Below are 22644 nucleotides of genomic sequence, written 5' to 3'. Positions count from 1 at the left end.
TCCGGAGAATTACGGAATAGTACGGAGAAATCCAGAGATTTACGGAGAAATTATTTCCACAAGAGTTGCTCTTTGATTTCAATATATATATATATATCAATGTTAGAAACAATAATACAATTTTCTTTTCTTCTTTTTCTCTCAATTTTTTATAATCTTCTAAAGACATATTTAAAGAGTCTATAATATGTCATGTTGATCCCATACAATATGCCTATTGATCAGATTTCTTTATGAGACACTTCATGATTCGGATAATATCTTGAATTATAGATTTGATCGATTGCTCTTCTAGCTGTCAACTCTGCTTTGGATGGATTATATTTTTTACCAAAAAAGTATTTCAATTCTATGATCTGCAGGATATACTTCGACGTTTGTATTTCTATATCTGATCATCTCCTTGCATAATGATCTAGATGAGGTTTTACTAAAAATACTTTTGTGACTAGCTAGTAGATTCTTAAAGTCCTCTTAATATTCCATGAAAAAAATCATGTACATTTGATTCTCTCATGGAATTTACATATGACCGGGCATTGTAATGACACCGTAAAGTTCGGATGAATTTTCCAGATATGCAGACGCTCCATACTTGTTTATTGCCCAACAAGTACAACCGACTGATCCCCATATATTCCAATCGTTTTGCCTGTTTCAGTCGCAGTTTTGTTGAAAGTAGTCAATTTTTCAAGCAAATTCTCCCATGAAAAAATATATATACTTTCAATATTTTGGAATATTAAATCTCTATGATTTACGAGACTCTTCTCATCCCAATAACGTCGAAATTCATTATTCAGCAACAATATTGATTTTGATTTAAAAGTATCAGTATTTTACCTTGAAATATTTCAATAATTTTATCAGCATCTTGATAAAGAAGAAAAACAACAGTGACTGGAGAATTGTTCATTGTTAAATCACCATTTTTTTTTTCTTCTGAACGTATTACCATTCACCATATTTTCAATTAACATTTTAACTTCATAGTTTGGTATTTTTAAAGTATAAATGCCTGTTGTATTATCAAAATTTTGTATTGTCAAATACCCGCAATTTAAGGTAATTTCTTTGTAATCTTTTTCAGAATTTAAGTCTATTCTATATTAGCTAAATATAATGGATTTTCAGATAGTAATGATATACTTTCAATATTTTAGAATATTAAATCTCTTCATTATTCAGCAATAATTGTATGATAGACCATGGGTTATATACGGTTTCATTCTTATTTCCACTTAACTTATAGCCATAATAATAAATTTACCTTCTCTAAAAAATCATCTTTATAATCTGATTCCTCCGATTTTCTTCGATTTTTGAAAATCGGAGTAATTCGGAAACAATCGGAGAAAACGCGGACAAAAATCGGAGATAATCGGAAAAAATGATTTTTTGTTTTACTCCGATTTTTCTACGAAAAATTTATTCAACAATATGCGGAGAAAATCAGAGAAAAACGGAAAAATATCGGAGAAAATCGGAGAAATCATTTTCACCAGGGCAAATTAAGACTATTATGCATTTCAATGATATTATCTGCAAAAACTTCAATTAACTCTGCTTGTGTAAAGCCTAATATGCGCTCTACGGATCACACATGTTTATGTTTCTTTATTTTTTATTTTTCTTTGCACAAATTTGTTTTGATTTGTTTAAAATTTGGCTCCCTCACGAATAAAATATTGAAATATGGCTCCCGTTGGCTCCCTCAGCGCCTCGTACGGCACCCATGACACTAAATCATCTGGCAACTCTGCCGACTGACGACTGACGAGCCATTTTGTGCAATTTTGTGTGCATCATAAAAGCAGCTGTGCAATATATATTTATTGTTGCACATCGTTGTCCTTTACATCCTAGAAATGTCAAATAAAAAACAATATTGTGATCAAACCTAGATAAATACAATTAATTATTAAGACATAGGTATATCATTATTATTTTTCAAAATGTTTATAACATAAAGTGATAATTAAACAATTGTGTGTCATAAAAGAAGAAACTTTTTTTTATTTTTTTATTTTATTGTTCATTAATTCTTTGTGTTGGTGTGTAAGTGTAGTCTATCTAAAGAAAGAAATTAAATGCTGTATTGTTATATATATATTTTTCTATGTGAGAGAAAAAAAGAGTTACATTTTTTATAAAAAAAAATTCAATTAAAATAAAAAAAAAAGAAAAACAAATTTATTTTTAAAACAAAAACTATATTGTTTTATTTTTTTTTCTCTATTATTTTTATTTAAAAAAAAAAAAAAAAAAAATTATAATTAACCTTGGCCTCATCGTCATGTACTCCCTATGTATTTAATTTATCCTTCTTAAAATAAATTTTAAAAATAGTATTTCTTTAGTGGCTCATATATCTCTATGTATGTGTACAAGAAAACTGTTGTTTAATGATTCATGAGCAAACAAATTTGTGGTAGTTCATATGATTGTCATCATGCTCCTTAAAAAGTTAAATAAATTAAAATAACAAAACAAACAAATTTAATTTTCAATGCATTCAAGTCTGGTTGATTCCATTTTTTTCTTTTTGTGTGACTCGTGATATACTGCGTATGTTGTTTTCCTCTCTCACTAATAATCTGTCACAAAGGATCATTTTCCCTTCTCTTTATTTCTCTCTCCCTCTCTAAATTGTATTTATTTTTATTTTTTGTTGTGATTCATTTGATCAATTTAATCAAAATTGCTGTATCAGCAACAACAGCTGTAAAAAAAATATATTTAATTTTTAATTTTTCCATATATAAAATGCTGAATAATATTTGTAAATATAAAAAAAATCAATAATAATTTATAAATTTGTTAATTAATATAACAAATGTTTTTTTTTTTGTTGCAGATTGAAGCAAAGAGAAAAAGCAAAAAAAAAAAAAACAAAGTGAAATTGAAAAATAAATAAATTCAAAAAATGAATGAAGACACAATGCAAACAGATGCTCAACATCTTGTTGGTGATGTTGAGTTATCACCAGTCTCATCAGTTTTTCCAACATCAAGTAAACCATGTATTAATGTTTGGATGGATAAAATGAGTAAAGGTATACTTGCATCAACCCATTTTAAAGAACACTGGAGAATATGGGTACCACAAATATACAGTCCAGAGCTAAATGGTAATTGTTTAGGCTGGAGTTTTGATGAAGATTTAGCACAAAAAATGCTATATAATACACTTGAAGAATTTATATGTAATGGTGATCCAATAGAGGTATTACAACAGCTAAGACAAATGGAAAATCCACCATCAGTTTGTGGTAGATTTTTTAAAGTTGGTGAACCAACATATTTTTGTCGTGAATGTGGTATGGATCCAACTTGTGTATTATGTGTAACATGTTTTAAAGAATCAGCTCATCAAAATCATAAATATAAAATAGCAACATCAGCTGGTGGTGGTTGTTGTGATTGTGGTGATTCTGAAGCATGGAAAAATGAACCATATTGTAATATACATCTTGCTGGTAAACAAACACAAGAAGAATTATGTGGTAATAAATTACCAATTGATATTGCTGAACGTGCAACAGCAACATTTGAAGGTGTATTACAATATTGTTATGAATTATTATCACTTGAACATGCACCAGGTTTACCAGCAGATTTACATGTTAAAGAAACAGATGAAGGACCATTATCATCACATGCTAGTACTGATACATATTGTACTGTATTATTTAATGATGAAACCCATACATTTGAACAAGTTATAAATACACTTGCACGTGTTATTAAATGTTCACCAAAAGAAGCCATTGAATTTGTAACAAATATTGATAGAAATGGTAGAGCTGTTGTTAAATGTTCAGGTTTTCAATTATGTAATGAATTAAAATCAGATATTGAAAGATTTACATCACGTCAAGGTAGTCAACCACTTAAAGTACTTGTTGTACATGCACATGTTATTGCACATCAAATATTTTCAATGAAATTACTAGATTGGTTACAACAATTTATAAATAATTGTAAAGGTTTTCGTATGATATTTAGTGATGTTGCATTACATAAAAATTTACCAGATAAACCAATTGTACAAGGTATATTAATGCGTGATGCACAATTGTGGAAAGCAGCAAGAACAGTATGGCATAGATTATTTATATCTGGTATGCTTATGGATTATGAAAGTAAAAAATCATTAGCAACTGTATTTACAGCAAATTATGGTGAAGTTATGAAAGATTTTATACGTGATGATCATGATCATTCATTTTCAATATCATCATTATCAGTACAGCTATTTACAGTACCAACACTTGCACATTATTTAATTGCTAATCATGATGTACTTTATCGTTTATTAAATACATTTAATTCTGAATCATCAAGACGTCTTAATGCAAATGGTAAACTTGAATTTATTAGAAGTGCTGCAAATACAACATTTAAAAGAGCCCAATATATATTATGTGATTTAGCATATTTATTAAGTTCAAAACCTGATACATGGACTGATGAATTGAGACGTGGTTTTCTTCATGGTATAACAATATTATTAAAATTATTATTGAATATGCAATGTATGGATGCTGTTATACGTCAAGTTGGTCAACATATGGAATATGAACCAGAATGGGAATCAGCATTTAATTTACAAATTAAATTATCACCAGTTATTAGTCTTGCACTTGAATGGTGTGGTTCAGATAGAATTGTATTAATTAAATCAATTCGTTTAGTGCTAAAAAAATTTCTTGAAGAACCAATTGTTGATGATAATTTAGAAATAATACGTCAATTATCTGGTCATACAGCAAAATGTATACAATATGATGTATCATCAGAACTTGTATCAATACATTTACCATTATCAAGATTTCTTGCTGGTTTATTTCTTTATTTAGAAAAATATAATTTAGAATATCCATCAAGTGAATTAACAACACCAAATATGCCAACATTAACATCAGAAAAAATTATTGAACCAGTTTTACGTGCACAAGCTATGATATCACAAGTACATGCTGGTATGTGGCGAAGAAATGGATACAGTTTATTAAATCAATTATATTTTTATCATAATGTAAGATGTAGAACTGAAATGTTAGATCGTGATATTATATTATTACAAGTTGGCTCATCATTAATTAATAGTGATGAATTTTTAATTCATTTATTAAATAAATTTAATTTATTTAATTGGGCTGATCCAGATTATGAAACAAATGCATTAAAAAATCCTGAAGAAGATAGTATACGACAAATTATTAATCTTGTTGAAGAATTTTTGGGTTTATTAATAACAATTATTGGTGAAAGACATGTACCTGGTATTGGACAAATAACACCAGATGATAAATTAAAAAAAGAAATAATACAACAGTTGTGTATTAAACCAATGTCACATTCTGAATTAAATAAAACTTTACCAGATGGTGTACATCATGAAACTGGTCTTGAACGTGTTATAAATGATGTTGCTAATTTTAAAAAACCACCACAAATTACAGCTGGTAAAGGTTTATATGAACTTAAACCAGAATTATATGAACAATATAATGTTTTTTTTTATCATTATACTAAAGAAGAATTGAGTAAATCAGAAGAAGCACAAAGAAAACGTAGAAAATTAATGGGAGAATTAGAATGTTGTCCACCACCACAATTGCCAAAATTAACAAATACATTTCAAGCTGTTGCTAATTTATTAAAATGTGATATTATGCTTCATATTATGCAAACTGTTATTGAAAGAGCACTTAATTTACGTGCACGTAGTTTTTCAGAACCACAAGTACATAAAATATTACATTTAATTGGTTATGCATTACAAGAACAAATGACTGGTTATTATCCAACATTAAATTTTACACAACAAGCAGCAAAACGTAATATATATAAATTACTTGAAGATTTATCAAATAGTCCAAGAATTGATGCCCACAAAGATTTATTAAAATGGATACTTGCTAAATATCGTGAAGCAGCTGGTTCAACAATAAATAATAATGATGCTGATGATAATAATACTACTACTACTTCTACAACTACTTTAAATTCTACTAGTGCAATAAATGAAGAATCACAATCAATACCAGAATCATCATCATCATCAACAACAACAACAACAGCAACAGTAACAGCAACAACAACAACAACAACGGTGACGACGACATTATCAACTTCAACAACAACAACAACAACAACAGCAACAACACCATCATCTACAACAACAACATTAGAAACAACAAATAATAGTGATCCAGCAAAATCAAGTAAAGAATGGCGAACACAAATGGCAGCACAAAAAAGAGCTAAAATAATGGCACAAATGGAAGAAATGCAAAAACATTTTATGAAAAAAAATGCAAAATTATTTGAAGAAGCTGCATTAGATACAAATAAAAATAATGATCGTGGATCATCAATGGATTTATCAGAATGTAGTGAAGAAGCACCAATGTGTCTTGGTTCAAAACAAACAGCAAGACTTGCTGAAGAAAAAACTTATACATGTATACTTTGTCAAGAGGATCAAGCTGTAACATCATCTGGTAAAGCAATGGTACTTGCATCATTTGTACAACAATCAACAGTACTATGTCAAACACGTAATGATCCAGATGAACCAAATTCAATATATTTATCATCAAAACTTGGTGCATCACCTCATACAAGTACATGTGGTCATGTTATGCATGCATCATGTTGGCAAAAATATTTTGATAATGTACTTGCTAAAGAAAATAGACGTCCATATAGATTACGACAACCAGCAAGTTTTGATGTTGAAAAACATGAATATCTTTGTCCACTTTGTGAATGTTTAAGTAATACTGTATTACCTTTGTTACCATCATTAGCATCAATACAACCAACAGAAGTTAATCGTGCAAATGTTGATTTTGAAACATGGCTTGATGCATTAAAATTAACAATTGATTGTAAAGGTAAAATAAATTCAAATGAATTTACTGAAGTTGAATTAGAAAATGAACATGAATCATGTCGTTATTGTAAAAATATAAAATTAAATGATCATTCAGATGATGATGATAATATGTCAGAGGGTAATTTTGCTTGTCCAATACGTAAAATTTATAAAGTACTTGGTAAAGAAATATCAGCAGCATTTGATTTACAAACAACACCAAAAAAAGAAACAATATTATCTGATAATTTAATATCAATGATACATTTATTTTCACAAGCAACATATACCAAGGGTTTAGGTGTTGAACCACATGATGGTGATCCAAGAGTACCATTACTTGCATGGAAATCAACAGCATATACAATTCATTCAATTGAATTTTTATTACGTGATACAGATAAACCATTACTTGGTGCATTATCATCAAGACAACGTGATAGTCTTGAGTGTCTTGCTAGAATATCAGCATTACTTGGTTCAACTTGGTTTAATAAAAATAATAAAGAAAATAATAGTACATCAAGTAGTGGTAGTGCTGGTGGTGGTGATGATAATAATAAAGAACGTCTTAGTATATTTGCAAATCATGCTATTAATTTATTAACAATGATATTAGAAAATCCATCAGATGGTGATTGTTTTACTGATTGGGATCCATTTGGTATACTTGTTACACTTATTGTAACATTACCAAGTTTATTATCTAAAAATTCTGATGCACCACCACCAATAATAACTGGTAGTTTTCATGAAGCACATGCACTTAAATTAATATTTATTTCTCTTATTGTTAAAATATTAGCAACAAGTGAATTTGAATATGAAGCTATGGATATTGATGATGAAATACAAGATAATAATGATAATCAACAACAATATGAAAGTTTATTAAAATTAATGGAAATAATTGGTATTAAAAGTGGTTGTTTAATGGCAAATGAAATATGGAGACGTATTAAAATATCATCAATGCCATTTTTACGTTGTTGTGTACTTTATTTTCATTATGTTACTGATGTACCTGCACCATTGGAGTTAACATCACGAGGTGGTGATACATTTGAAAATATGTGTACATATCTTGGTTTACCAATAACATGTGATGGTTTATTAGAATCTGAATCAATACGTAGACTTGCTAAAATATGGATGGAACATCCAAAATCACGTTTACCAATAAATGTTGAAGAACCACTTAAGGTCAATGGACTTGTTAATTTACCAGATGATTATAGTGAACTTATTAATACAGTATCATTATTTACATGTCCAAATAGTGATCGTGAAGATTCAAGAAATCCAACAATGTGTCTTGTTTGTGGTGAAATGTTATGTTCACAAAGTTATTGTTGTCAAATTGAATTAAATAAAAATATGGTTGGTGCATGTACTTATCATGCAAGTAAATGTGGTACTGGTGTTGGTATATTTTTACGAGTACGTGAATGTGAAATTCTATTTTTAAGAAGTCCAAATCGTGGTGCTTTTGCTTGTCCACCATATCTTGATGAGTATGGTGAAACTGATCAAGGTTTAAGACGTGGTAATCCATTAAAATTATGCAAAGATAAATACAGGCAGCTAAATCAAATGTGGCTTGGACATGGTTTACATGAGGCTGTTGCTAGAGCCATTGAATCATCAAGTAATCTTATGCCCACACAATGGCAACATCTATAACCACTTTAGAAATGAATTTATTATAAAAATTTTATTATTATCTACTATTTTTTTTTTTTTTTTTTTAATTATTTTTCTGTTTTTAATTTTTATTTCTTCAAGAGTTTGTGGTGGTGATTCTATCCAGTGTGTCTATCATGTCGGGAGTGTGAATTTATTTATTGTCCATTTATTAACAACCCTCATCATTATACATCACGTCCCTCTTATCCAATTATAAAATTTTTTTCAATATAATAAACAAATCAATGCTCCCAAAAAAAAAATAAGAAAAAGAAATTGAAAAATTGAAAAAAGACTTGTAAATATTTATACTGGAATTAGAAATCTTGTCACTCTTTTAATTTGCGAATTATATTTACATTTTATTATTTTTTTTTTCTCAAAAATTAATTATGAAATCTATATATTAATTAATTAAGAAATAGCTATCATCAATATTTATATATTGAAAGAAAAAACAAGGAAAAATGAAAAAAAAAAAAACCTATAATTTAAGTGAAAATAATGAGATTAACAATTTTATTTATAATTTCGAAAAAAAAAAAAACAAATCACTAGCCCTACTAAATATCACATTTTAATTCTACAAATAATATATTTGTTTTTTAAATTAAAAGTAATACATTATTACTCAAGTGTATTTATATAAATGGCAATCATGATTTTTCTTTTTTCTTTTTTTTTTTTCATTTACACTGATTTTATGTCGTCATTGATGATAATAAAATTTTAATTTGATTTTAATTAAAGTTGCTAGATATGTGAGAAATAAATTAAAATTTAAATGAAAAATAATATTCGATTATTAAATCGAAATGATGATAAAAAAAAAATATTCAAAATTTTATAGCGAAATAGATTTAGAATGCTTTTAAAAAAAAGCTCATAATAAAAATATTCTAGGAAAGATTATTAAAAAAAAAAAATTGTAAAATGAAATCATTACCTTTTACTGTTATAATAAAGTTTTAAAATTTAATTGTCAAATTATTGTCAGTGTTGTTGTTATATTTTTATTAATATCCTTTTTAAAATTTTAAAATAACAAACTAATAAAAATAAATTATTATACTATTATTTTTATAAATTAATAATTTATGTATTTTATTTTTTAAAATTAATTTAATTAATAAATAAAAATAAACAAGTAGACTTTTGTGAAAAAAAAATAATTATTTATATGAAAAAAAAAGCTACTAATAATAACTTGAATCATAAATTATTTTTATCTCAAAAAAATTTCATTTAAATTCATCATAAATAAAATACAAAGTTCGAATAATTGAATGTGATTAAATAGATGATGAGTTAACTTCCTGAAATTCTTTATTCATTTATCTGTTTATCTTTATGTTTTTTTTTTTCAGTCTTTCTCTTTTTTTTCCTTTATTTTTTGGTTTCCAACGTGGTCCATTGAACCACGATCAAGAGAGAGAGACACAATTTCTTCAGCATCTTTCTTCATCATCATCAACTTGATCAAGTTCAAGAATCAAAGTACAAGATAAAGACAGACATAATAACCTACATATACTCTGTCATTATTTATCATTATAAATTAAACAAAGCAAGACAAAAAAAAAATACATAAATAATTGATTCAAATCCTCATCGTTCCCATGTTCAACGTATTACGCATGTCTATAAAATAATAATAATAAACACTCGAAATTCCAAGTAATCAAACGAGTAACTAGAAACAGAGAAACACAGTGGAAATATAAAAAAATAAATAAAAAAAGTGGTCGTCATCATCATTATTATCATCATCATCATCATCCCTTGTTGTGTATGTGTCAATTTGTGTGTGTGTGTATGTACACTTGACGTTGATCTAAACTTGGATTGATATAATAAACAATTGCACTATAAGAAAACATTATGATTTGATTATTATTTATAATTTATTAATAATAATAATAATGTGATTGTTATTGTAAGTGAGTTTAATAAAAAAAATTATGTGTGTTGATTGGTTGATGTAAAATCAGGTGGATTTGATTAGCTCGACAGTCAACCGTTAATGTTTTTTTATTTATATATTGTTTTTTTTTTCAAATACATTATTTGTGTGTTTTGAAAAAAAAAAAAAAAAAATAATAATAAATTGTTTTAACAATTAATGATACGTAAAGTATTGCAGAGATTGTGGGATGTTGAGTGCCACGACTCCCACAAAACAACAAGAATATACCGAGATGTCTCGGCTAGCAGATTATTTCGTGGTCGTTGGTTACGACCACGATAAAGAGAGTAAGTTTTTCATTAAATTAATAATATGTCAAGGCTATAATTGCAATTAATGTTAATGTTGTTGTTTGTAATGTTAAAAAAAAATAGATGCTGGTATGAGTAATGGAATGATTGTACAACGTTTTCCGGAAAAAGATTGGCCAGATACACCCTTTATTGATGGAATTGAATGGTTTTGTCAGCCACAGGGATGGGCTTTATCAACTGAAAGACAAGAACCACGTTTTTTTGTATCAGTATTAACAGATATTGATGCTAATCGTCATTATTGTGCATGTATGTGTTTTAATGAAACAGTATCAATAGTACCAAGTAAACCAGTTGATGAAGGTGAAGAACCAGTTGATGATGATAATAATCGTACATTAGGAAGATCAATACCATCAATAACACATCATAGTATAATGTATGCACCAAAATGTCTTGTACTTGTATCACGTCTTGATTATATTGAAACATTTCGTAATTGTCTTGGTATAATATATACTGTTTATATTGAAAATATTGGTATACCATTAGAAACATTAGTTGGTAATATACTTGGTTGTATACAAGTACCACCAGCTGGTGGTCCACAAGTACGTTTTAGTATTGGTGCTGGTGATAGACAAGCATTACAACCACCAATATCACCATCATTACCAATAACAAATACAAGTGTTTATTTATTATTTCAACAATTAGGTATACGTAATGTGCTGACATTATTTTGTGCTGTTATGACTGAACATAAAATTTTATTTCATTCATCAAGTTATTCAAGATTAACTGAAAGTTGTCGTGCATTAACAGCATTAATGTATCCATTTCGTTATACACATGTTTATATACCATTATTACCAGCACCACTTGTTGAAGTATTAAGTACACCAACACCATTTATAATGGGTGTACATAGTTCATTAAAATATGAAGTTGCTGAATCAATGGATGTTATTGTTGCTGATTTAGATGGTGGTTCAATAATGGTACCAGATGGTGTATCATTATCAATATTATCAGAACCATTATTATCACAAACACAAGATTCATTATCAATGGTATTACAACCAGAACTATCATCAGCTGATTATGCATTTACACCAAATAATAATCGTCAAATTAATTTATCAATTGTTGATAAAGAATTACGTGCTGTATTTATGCGTATGTTTGCACAATTATTACAAGGTTATCGTAGTTGTTTAACATTAATACGTATACATCCAAAACCAATGATAACATTTCATAAAGCAGCATTTTTAGGTGAACGTTGTTTAATTGATTGTGATTTTACAACACGTGTATTAGATTGTATGTTTTTTACATCATTTATTGTTGAACGTGGTCCACCATGGCGTCCATGTGATGTATGGGATGAATTATATAATAATTTAAGTGAACAATTAAAACAAGAATCACAAAATCCAAGTTGTATATTAACACATATACAAGAATTAGCACAACAATTATATAATAATGAAAATCCAAATCCTCAGCCATATGTACAAAAAATATTAAAACCACCAGATGGTGCATTTGCTAGAATACATCAACCACAATTACCATTAATAAATAGTCAACAAGTACAAGCAATTATTGATGAAGGTTTAAATAAAAATAATTTAAAATTAACATTATCATCATTACGTCCATTACATCCAAGAATAGTACCATCTGGACCACACATATCAATTGTACATGATACAAGAAATTTAGTTAGTAATTCAGCACGTAGACTTGAGGTATTACGTAATTGTGTTAATTGTATATTTGATAATAAAATATCAGATGCTAGAAAAACATTTCCAGCTGTATTACGTGCATTAAAAAATAAAACAGCACGTTTAGCATTATGTATGGAACTATCACAACATGTTGTTGGTAATAAAGCAATACTTGAACATCAACAATTTGATTTAGTTGTTAGATTAATGAATTGTGCATTACAAGATGATTCATCAATGGATGAACATGGTGTTGCTGCTGCATTATTACCACTTGCAACAGCATTTTGTCGTAAATTATGTACTGGTGTTATACAATTTGCTTATACATGTATACAAGAACATGCTGTATGGCAAAATCAACAATTTTGGGAAGATGCATTTTATCAAGATGTACAAAAAGATATAAAACGTTTTTATTTATATAGTGATAAATTACGTACTAATAATAATCATCATCATAATAATAATAGTCATAATAATAGCCATAATAATAATAATGATATTAGTCCAATTAGTCCACGTGAAGGAAAAGAATTTTTATATCGTAATCAAGAACCATCAGCATTAGAAATTGCTGCTGAACAAATGCGTTTATGGCCATCAATTGATTCTGATAAACAAAAAGAATTTATAACAAGTGAAGAAGGTACAATGTATAGTCAAGCAATTCATTATGCAAATAGAATGGTTTATCTTCTTGTACCATTGGATATTAGTGCTAAATCACATAAACAAGATCATGTTGTTGATGATGAAAGAGCTAGTAATAGTATTACAAACAGGTAAATAATTGTAATTAATAATAATAATAATAATATAAAATTATTATTTTAATAATTTTTTTTTTTTCATTGACATTTTTATAACGTACAGCGATGTTTTTGTTCCACGGAACAGCGTGGCAAGTGACAGTGGTGATGCTGAATCTGGTTTTGAAGAAACAGATCCTGGTGAAACTGGTTGTGCTGTTATTAGAATGGTATCACGTTTTGTTGATCGTGTTTGTACTGAGGGTGGTGTATCAGCTGAACATGTTAGAAGTTTACATCAAATGGTACCTGGTGTTGTACACATGCATATTGAAACACTTGAAGCTGTTTATCGTGAAAGTAAAACATTACCACCAATACAAAAAGTAATATATTTTTAATAGCTTTAATAGCTTCAATAGCTTCAATAGATTTACATTTATATTTATATTTTTATTTTTTTTATTTATAGCCAAAAATATTGACACCAAATATGCTACCAGGTGAAGAAGTTATAATGGATGGTTTAAGAGCTTGTTTACTTCAAGATGGTAGAGAAGAAACAGCTGGAATTTTACCACGTACACCACCATTATTACCAGCTGAAGGAGCAATATTTCTTACAAATTATCGTATTGTATTTAAGGGAATACCATTTGATGCATTTGCATGTGAACAAATGGTTGTACGTTCATTTCCAGTTGCTTCATTAACTAAAGAAAAACGTGTTGCTGTACAAAATTTAACACATTTAGATCAAATGCCAACTTATAATCAAGAGGGTCTTCAATTACGTTCTTGTACATTTCAATTAATTAAATTAGCATTTGATGAAGAAGTTACACCAGAAAATATTGATACATTAAGAAAATTACTTCATAAAGCACGTTATCCACCAGATATATTTCATCATTTTGCATTTACTGGACAAGTATTAGTAACACCAATAGCTCATCAAAAAGGAAAAGAAAAAAATGCAACATTAAAAGGTTTTGCTAAAAAAACATTTTTAAAAACAGCAATTAGAGCTGGTTTTAAACCAAAACAATCATCAAAAAGACAAAAATATGTATTACCAAATATGAATTTAAATAATGATAATAAATATATGACATCACCAGGTAGAATGAGTCTTCCAATAACTGATAATACTGATTTAAGTCATGATGATGATTTGAGTATTGATGAATTTGAAGTTAGTGGTTTTGTTTCACAACAACCACCACCTCCACCACCACCAACTGATGCAAAAACATTAGAACGTTTATCTGAACGTAGTTATGTTAGAGATTGGTATAGATTAGGTCTTTGTCCAAATGGTCTTCATGGTAATAGAAAAAATGAACAATTTAGATTAACATCAGTTAATTGTGCATATATGACATGTAGAACTTATCCAGCTTTATTAATTGTACCAAGTTCTGTTAGTGATGAAAGTATTCGTCGTTTTTGTCGTTTATATCGTCACAGTAGAATGCCAGTTGTTAGTTGGAGACATCCACGTACAAAAGCATTATTAATACGTGGTGCTGGATGTCATGGTAAAGGTGTTATGGGAATGCTTAAAACACATCCATCATCAGCAAGTAATTTAAAAACAACAAATGAAACAACATCAGCATTAGAACTTGAAAAATATATTATGTCATTAGTTGCTGCAACTCCATTACCTGTACCACGACAAAGTTCAGTACCTGGTGGTATGTCAGATAGTTCATTGAGTATTGATTCATTACTTCTTGCTGCTGAAGAACGTAATAATGCAACACCTGAACAATCAAGAAGAAATCCATTTAATAAAGCAATTGGTACATTTGGCTCATCAGCTGGTAAAGGAACAAGAAATTTTGGACGTTGGGGATCATTAAAAGATAAACGACATAATTCACAAGCATCATTAGCATCAGTTAATCAACATAATCGTGGAGGTTTAGGTGGTGTTAGTGCTAGTGGTGGTGGTGGTGGTGGTGGTAGTGGTGTAACTGTGAGACACTCGGCTGATTCTGATAGTGGTACTGAATGTGTTCATACATTTCAAGGTGTTGCATTATATATTTTAGGTGAAAAATCAAATATGCGAGGTATTAAAACTGAACCAGCACCAAAAACAGATTTTATACCTGTTGAATATTTTGATGTTAGACATACTAAAACATCATTTAAAAAATTAATGAGAGCATGTATGCCAAGTGCACCAAATGTTGAGCCTGATCAAACATTTTATAAACTCATTGAAAGTTCAGAATGGTTACAACAATTACAAAGTTTAATGCAACTTTCTGGAGCAGTTATTGATTTAATGGATGTACAAGGTTCATCTGTTGCTGTTTGTCTTGAAGATGGATGGGATACAACAACAACAGTATGCTCAATTGCACAAGTTTGTTTAGATCCTCATTATCGTACAATTGAAGGTTTTCGTACACTTATTGAAAAAGAATGGCTTGGTTTTGGTCATAGATTTGGTCATAGAAGTAATCTTGATGCAAATTCACAAGCAACAAATTTTACACCAACATTTATGCAATTTTTAGATATTATTCATCAAATACAAAAACAATTTCCTCTTGCATTTGAATTTAATGATTATTATTTAAGATTTTTAGCTTATCATTCTGTATCATGTAGATTTAGAACATTTTTATTAGATTGTGAATTTGATAGAGTTGAATTTGGTATAACAGCTGTTGAAGATAAACGTGGATCATTAACAAGTCATCATAAAGGTGTTGATACTGGTAGTGATGATGAAATTGTTTATCCAGGTGGTAGATTAGCTGGTACACATACTGGAACAAATTTAGGACAAAGTATATTTGATTATATTGAAAAATATCATGCACGATGTCCATTATTTTATAATTTTATGTATATACCAAATTCTGAACATCCTGTATTACGTCCAGTATCACATTTACCAAGTCTTGATATTTGGCAATATTATTTAGAAGAAGAATTAGCACATGGACCAGCTTATGATCTTGAAATATTACAACAAGATTTACAACAAAAAGAAGAAGCTGAAGCTGCTGATGGTATTGTTAAAAGTAATCGTAAAATTGTTATACGTGGTTATGATAATTGTGATACAATGGTACCTGATCAATTTACAAATTTATTGGAAGAAATTCATAAATTAGAAACAGAATTAGGTCATTTACCACAAAAATGGAAAGTATTATGGGATAAACTTGAACTACCAAATACTGATTCATTAGCAAGACATGCATCATTTAGTACAGCACTTGTTAGACATCATGGACGTCTTATTCATAAACGTTCAACATTAGAATTATTATTAAAAGGTAAACTTGCTGGTGGTGGTGGTGGTAATAATAATACAAGTGGTACTGATAGTTCATCAGTATATGCACATCCACATAGATTTGAAAGACTTGATTCAGCAACACCAACACATTGTGATGCTTGTTCTGGTGTTTTATGGGGTCCAGTTAAAGCTGGTTTACGTTGTGTTGATTGTGGACATGTTTGTCATGATAAATGTGCTGATGCTGTACCTAAAAATTGCACAAAATACAAAGCTGTTGCTGATAATTTACAATCACATACATTAACAAGAAGTGGTGGTGATAATGGAAGTGTCAATTCAAGTAGTACAATACAAACTTCATCACAACAATATTATGAACAATTTTCTAGTAATGTTGCTGAAAATCGTACTCATGAAGGTTATTTGTACAAAAGAGGAGCATTATTAAAAGGATGGAAACAACGCTGGTTCGTTCTTGATTCAATAAAACATCAACTTAGATATTACGATGCAATGGAAGATTCTCACTGCAAGGGTCAAATTGGTATGAATATAATTTTACAAACTAATTTATTATTTTAATAATTTATTAATGTTAAATGATTTTTTTTTTTTTACAGATCTTGCTGAGTTTGTTTCAGTAACACCAGCTTTACCAACACCGGGACCACCAAAGAAAACAGATGAGAAATCATTTTTCGATGTAAGTTTTATTTAAATATCTCTACAATATTTTATTTATTATATAAATAAATTAATTTTCTATTTTCAGCTTCGTACACAGAGACGTAACTACAATTTTTGTGCTGTTGATGCAACAACTGCACAAGAATGGATAGAAAAAGTACAAGCTTGTTGTCTATAAATAATTCCATTAAATACTCATTTATATTACAAAAATATTTTAAATTTTTGCAAGTGACTGATAAAGTAATTAACAATGAAACAATTTAAAATATAATAATAATAATTTTTGTTACATAATTATTTGTACAGCCTATAAATGTGTACAATATTATATTATTAATTATTTAATCAAATAACTATTTAATTAATTAATTAATTTAACAATCAATAGTTGACATAATGATAAACATTTGATAGACAATTTAATAACGCACCTTGAAATATCTTTTGAATATTTATTACCACAAATATAAAATGTAAAAAACAATGATAATTATTATTTAATGTATTATAATTATGTGTTAAATGTCAAAATATTATATAGAAAAAGCTATTTTTATTTTAAAAACAACAACGACAACTGTATCTAACATACCAAGGCTAGACTGTTTTGTTTGTCATATTTTTTACTTGTGTATTTTTTCTTTTTTTTCAATGATAAATGTTACAAAATATAATAATATTAGTAGATCTATAAAAATGTCAGTATATAATAATATTAATTTTAAATAATGGTTAATAAATATATATTATTAATTCGCGTTTGAGATATAATGAAAAAAAATTGTCGCTTTAATAATATGGGCTATACCTCAAAACGAATTTAAATGAATAATTTCAAGATGTGTATGTGATGCTTGTTTTTATAGAAAATATCTTCTGTTATACTGTTTAATGTAAAAAAAATAAATAAATAATAATAATATCAGAATATAAATAAATTGTCTGGGATTATTCAATAAATATATTGGCAAATATAGCTGAGAAATTAATGTAGTCAAGTACATAGATCAAAGCAAATTGAATCACTCATTGAATTTGACACATTAGATACAATACTTCCCATGGGCATTAACACAACAAACAGCCAAAATGGTAAACTTGTATATAAATTTGACAAACGAAACGTGGAGTCTGACTTCTGAGCATGATAAGAATAGAGGAATAGTTCTCTTGGTTGAATTCTTTTTTGTGAATAGCATGTTGTAGCCACCTGTTGGTCTTCTCGCGTTGTTATTATCAAGTTTATCAAAAAAATTTATATATTGTTTAAACAATTAGTATTGATAACTGTTAATAAATTCTTGTTTAAAAATAAAACATAAGAAAATGAGTGGAGTTTTAAGAAATACATTGCGTCTTGTTGGCACAACAAAATGTGCTCCAATTAATTCAACAAAATATCTACGATCTATGACACTAACGACTAGTCGAATTGATTCATCATTATTACTTGAATCAAATCCTCTCCACCATCATGAATCAGAAAGATCACGCGATACTCAAGGTATATTTATATATAGGTATATTACAAGCAATTTATAGTGGATATTACGTGTGATTTTGAGTGAATTTAGGGTTATTTTATATAAAAATTTTAACTACAATTTAATGTCCATTGTACTAATCAGTAATCACACTTTATATCCACCTTAAATTGGTGGAAGTAGTAACAATAGCCGTTTAAAAACTTACTAAATCATAAAAAAACAAAAAAAAATATCAAATAATATTTTTTATTCAATTCAAATATTTTTTTTATAATATTGATATTATTTATATGATTTTTATAGCTATCCAAAATTCAACTAGTGTTTGGTCAACCATACGGGCTGCTGGAAAGAACTTATTATTATCAATATTTGAAAATGAAGAAATAAAAACATTAAATATTAAGAGTTTTACGGTATCACTTGATAGTGGTAATATAGGATTAATAACACCAAAAATTTTCTTTGGAAGAAAAGAGTAAGTAGAATATATTGAGCAATAATTTCAAACCATTCTTTGATAATTAAAATTATTTATTATTACAGCCAGGTGCTTAACATCCAGTGATAAAATTATGACAACTTTTCACCTCAAATTTTTGTCCCACAATGAAATTTTTATTTTTTAAATAATTGTAAAAAAAAAAAGCACATATGTCGAAAATTACTAGATGTTAAGCACCTAGACAAAAAAATTGACCTATCATGAATATAGATTATTTATTTCGCTATATCTAAAAATAATAAATTAAACTGTTGATAAAAAAATATACATCATTAATAATATTATCATAATTATTATTTTACAGTTTAATTTTTCCTCCCACATTCAGCTTTGAATTAAACGAAAAATCAATTGAACCTAAAAGCAATAAAATTTTTGCTGGAGAGAAAAAAACATCATTTAAATTAGATAATTGGTATGGATCACTTGATGGTGGAAAATTAACATTAAAATTAAAAAATAGTAATGAAACGTAAGTTGAATTTTAAAACAATTTCGAATATATCTATATTATTCGTATCGATTAATTATTTGTATCTATAATAAACTATTGATGACAAATATACAATTAGTAGGTACATTATTAATAACATTATTTTTATTTTACAGTTTTATTTTGAAACACACAGTTCACGTTAAAGCTCACAATAACTCACCACCATATTCAGAAGTTGATGGTTTATCATTCAAATCACCAAAACTTGATTCTGATGTTAGAATTTATTCCGCTAAAATAATATCACAACAAGCTGGGTTGCCACCTAAAATGTAAGTTAAACATTAATCAATTATTTTAAACCAACTATTTGGTCTTTTAAATTATTCAATTATCATTATTATTATTATTAATGTTCTATTATAAGTGAAGAAAGTTACCATCTCTGTCTTAATAAAAAATATACATCATTAATAATATTATTATTACCTTACAGGCGGACTTACACACCTATAGGTAGTCAAATCCCTGTGGAAGAACTTCTAAATTACGGACATAATGACGTATCAGATGAACCATTAACAGAAAGTAATGGCCAAGTGTAAGTTAAATATTAATCAATTATTTTAAACCAATTTTTTGTTTTTTAAAATTATTTAATTAATATAAGTATTTATTATTAATGTTTTTATCATTATGTAAACAAAGAATTACCCATTGTAAAATTTGATTATTTATTTAGAACTGATTGTCCAGATAAGTACGGAAAAATGAAACTGAAATTTCCAATGACTGCGGTACTTGAAGGAAGTCAACAAAAAATAAAAATAAAAGATACTGATGATGAGTAAGTCCAATATTATTCAATAATTTTTAATTAATTTTTTGTTTATTAAAATTATTTAATTATCATATTATTAATGTTCTGTTAAGGGATAAAAAGTGATTTATTAAAAATTTATTATTTATTTATATCTCCCATACACTTTTGATGACAAATATAATTTTTTTTTTGTCTATCACAAAGTTGAGATTGAAGCTTACAAAGAACCTGCTGAAACTGTAACAAATTTCGTTTCGAACACAGGAGGAAATAGATTATCAAAAAATGGTTTACTTCACATGCAACTTAGTAGCGGTAATCTAATGATTGAAGAAGTCGGTTCTTGCGATCAACGGTAAAATGAATATTAATCAATAATTTCGAACTTTTTTCTTTTATTATTCAAATTATTATTATTATTATATTAATCTGAATGAAAAAGTTATGTAAAAAACTGTTTATAAAAAATATCCATTAATAATGGACCATTATTAATAATATTACTTTTTTTATTTTACAGGATAATCATCAGACAAGAAGTTGACATTGAAATTGACTTAAATAGTAAAATACCAAGTATTCTTATTTGCCCTCTTGTAAAAAGATCCAAGTCTATACATTAAAATCGATAATTATTATTATTTTTTCTTTCAATATATGACTTAATATATCCATATACCAATAATATAAACAATTTAATTCATATATCTATAAAGGTTAAAATAAATAACTTATAATAAAACATACTACTTGCATTATCAATTCAATGTTTATTCAATCAAAAATTGTACTCCTTGGATATATCAAATTGCATTAAAACCACTGATAAAGGGGTAATTAAACTTATTGAAAATTTACCTAATTTAAGAATTTTATTCATTAGAAATACAAAGGTAACTAGTGAAGGTGTCAGTAAAATATATAAATTAACAAAACAGCGTAAAAAACTATTACGCGTATATACGTAAATGAAATAATATTATTTTGACTCATTATTTCTTTGAATCCTGAATGAGTGAGATGTGGACAATTAGCATTGATTATTTTTAAATCATCGGTGAAATCAAATAATGTACATTTTTTAGTCTAAAAAAACTACTGTGCCTTTTGATTCGTTTTAATATAATAAAATTGTTTCAATTTAAATATTTACTTGCAATTTATTTATTTTTATTAATTTGTTATCTCTTGTCCTGAAAATAAATTTAAAAAAAAAAAAAATAATATATTTCTATTATTTATTATCTAATTAATATTAACAAATAATTTTGTATTTATATAGTTTATTAACTATTAAATGTATTGAAAAAAAAGGTAAATAAATTATTAAAAAAATTTATAGTACCTATTGTTTATAGTAATTATAATATTTTATTTAATACACAATGGAAGTGCCAGTATTTAGTGATCATAGTAGTTGGAGTAGTAAAAAAAATAATAAAGCTCAACATCATCAAAACATTAGGATAAATCAAGTAGAAGTAATTTACCAGATAAAAAGATATTTAAAATTGTTGAGATGATGTGCATGTGAAAATAAAATATGTGTGGAAAAACGTATATTTGTAATTTATAACTTTTTAATTTTCCAATAAATACAATAAATTATTATCATTTTAAATATTAATTAACATGTAATTTTTTAGGTATTTTTTAATTCATTTTGGCAAATAGCTGAGAAATTAATGTAGTCAAGTACATAGATCAAAGCAAATTGAATCACTCATATAAATTTGACAAACGAAACGTGGAGTCTGACTTCTGAGCAGGAAAAATAGAGAATAGTTCTCTTGGTTGAATTCTTTTTTGTGAATAGCATGTTGTAGCCACCTGTTGGTCTTCTCGCGTTGTTTATCAAGTTTATCAAAAAAATTTATATATTGTTTAAACAATTAGTATTGATAACTGTTAATAAATTCTTGTTTAAGAATAAAACATAAGAAAATGAGTGGAATTTTGAGAAATACATTGCGTCTTGTTGGCACAACAAAATATGCTCCAATTAATTCAACAAAATATCTACGATCTATGACACTTACGACTAGTCGAATTGATTCATCATTATTACTTGAATCAAATCCTCTCCACCATCATGAATCAGAAAGATCACGCGATACTCAAGGTATATTATTATTTTAAATTAAAT

General features: G+C 27.4%; 3 protein-coding genes across 4 annotated transcripts; all 3 read left to right on the top strand.

Moving 5' to 3' along the window:
- The first annotated feature begins 1744 nt into the window (after positions 1–1744).
- LOC122848775 (E3 ubiquitin-protein ligase UBR2) lies at positions 1745–8776 on the top strand. The gene is made up of 2 exons (XM_044147072.1): positions 1745–1932; positions 2858–8776. The coding sequence occupies exon 2, from the start codon at positions 2927–2929 to the stop codon at positions 8570–8572; it is 5646 nt and encodes a 1881-aa protein (XP_044003007.1). The 5' UTR covers positions 1745–1932; positions 2858–2926; the 3' UTR covers positions 8573–8776.
- Positions 8777–10050: 1274 nt separating this feature from the next.
- Positions 10051–18185, top strand: LOC122848774 (myotubularin-related protein 13). Of its 2 annotated transcripts, none has more exons than XM_044147071.1 (6): positions 10051–10828; positions 10916–13319; positions 13435–13672; positions 13759–17101; positions 17178–17260; positions 17330–17543. In XM_044147071.1, exons 1-6 carry the CDS (start codon positions 10729–10731, stop codon positions 17420–17422), a joined length of 6261 nt encoding a protein of 2086 aa, XP_044003006.1. In that variant the 5' UTR covers positions 10051–10728; the 3' UTR covers positions 17423–17543. The 2 variants fall into 2 exon arrangements, with proteins under 2 accessions (XP_044003006.1, XP_044003005.1); XM_044147070.1 differs by having other exon boundaries at positions 10052–10828; positions 13411–13672; positions 17330–18185.
- A 30-nt stretch (positions 18186–18215) lies between these two features.
- On the top strand, positions 18216–20814 carry LOC122848773. Its single transcript, XM_044147069.1, has 7 exons — positions 18216–18751; positions 19038–19212; positions 19544–19711; positions 19849–20007; positions 20172–20276; positions 20418–20522; positions 20703–20814. The coding sequence occupies exons 1-7, from the start codon at positions 18574–18576 to the stop codon at positions 20704–20706; spliced, it is 894 nt and encodes a 297-aa protein (XP_044003004.1). The 5' UTR covers positions 18216–18573; the 3' UTR covers positions 20707–20814.
- The last annotated feature ends 1830 nt before the right edge of the window (positions 20815–22644 follow it).

The sequence above is a fragment of the Aphidius gifuensis genome, linkage group LG2 (genome assembly GCF_014905175.1).
Source record: "Aphidius gifuensis isolate YNYX2018 linkage group LG2, ASM1490517v1, whole genome shotgun sequence".
NCBI classification, from domain to species: domain Eukaryota; kingdom Metazoa; phylum Arthropoda; class Insecta; order Hymenoptera; family Braconidae; genus Aphidius; species Aphidius gifuensis.
Note: the sequence above shows the minus strand (reverse complement) of the source record. Positions and strands in the feature narration are given on the sequence as shown.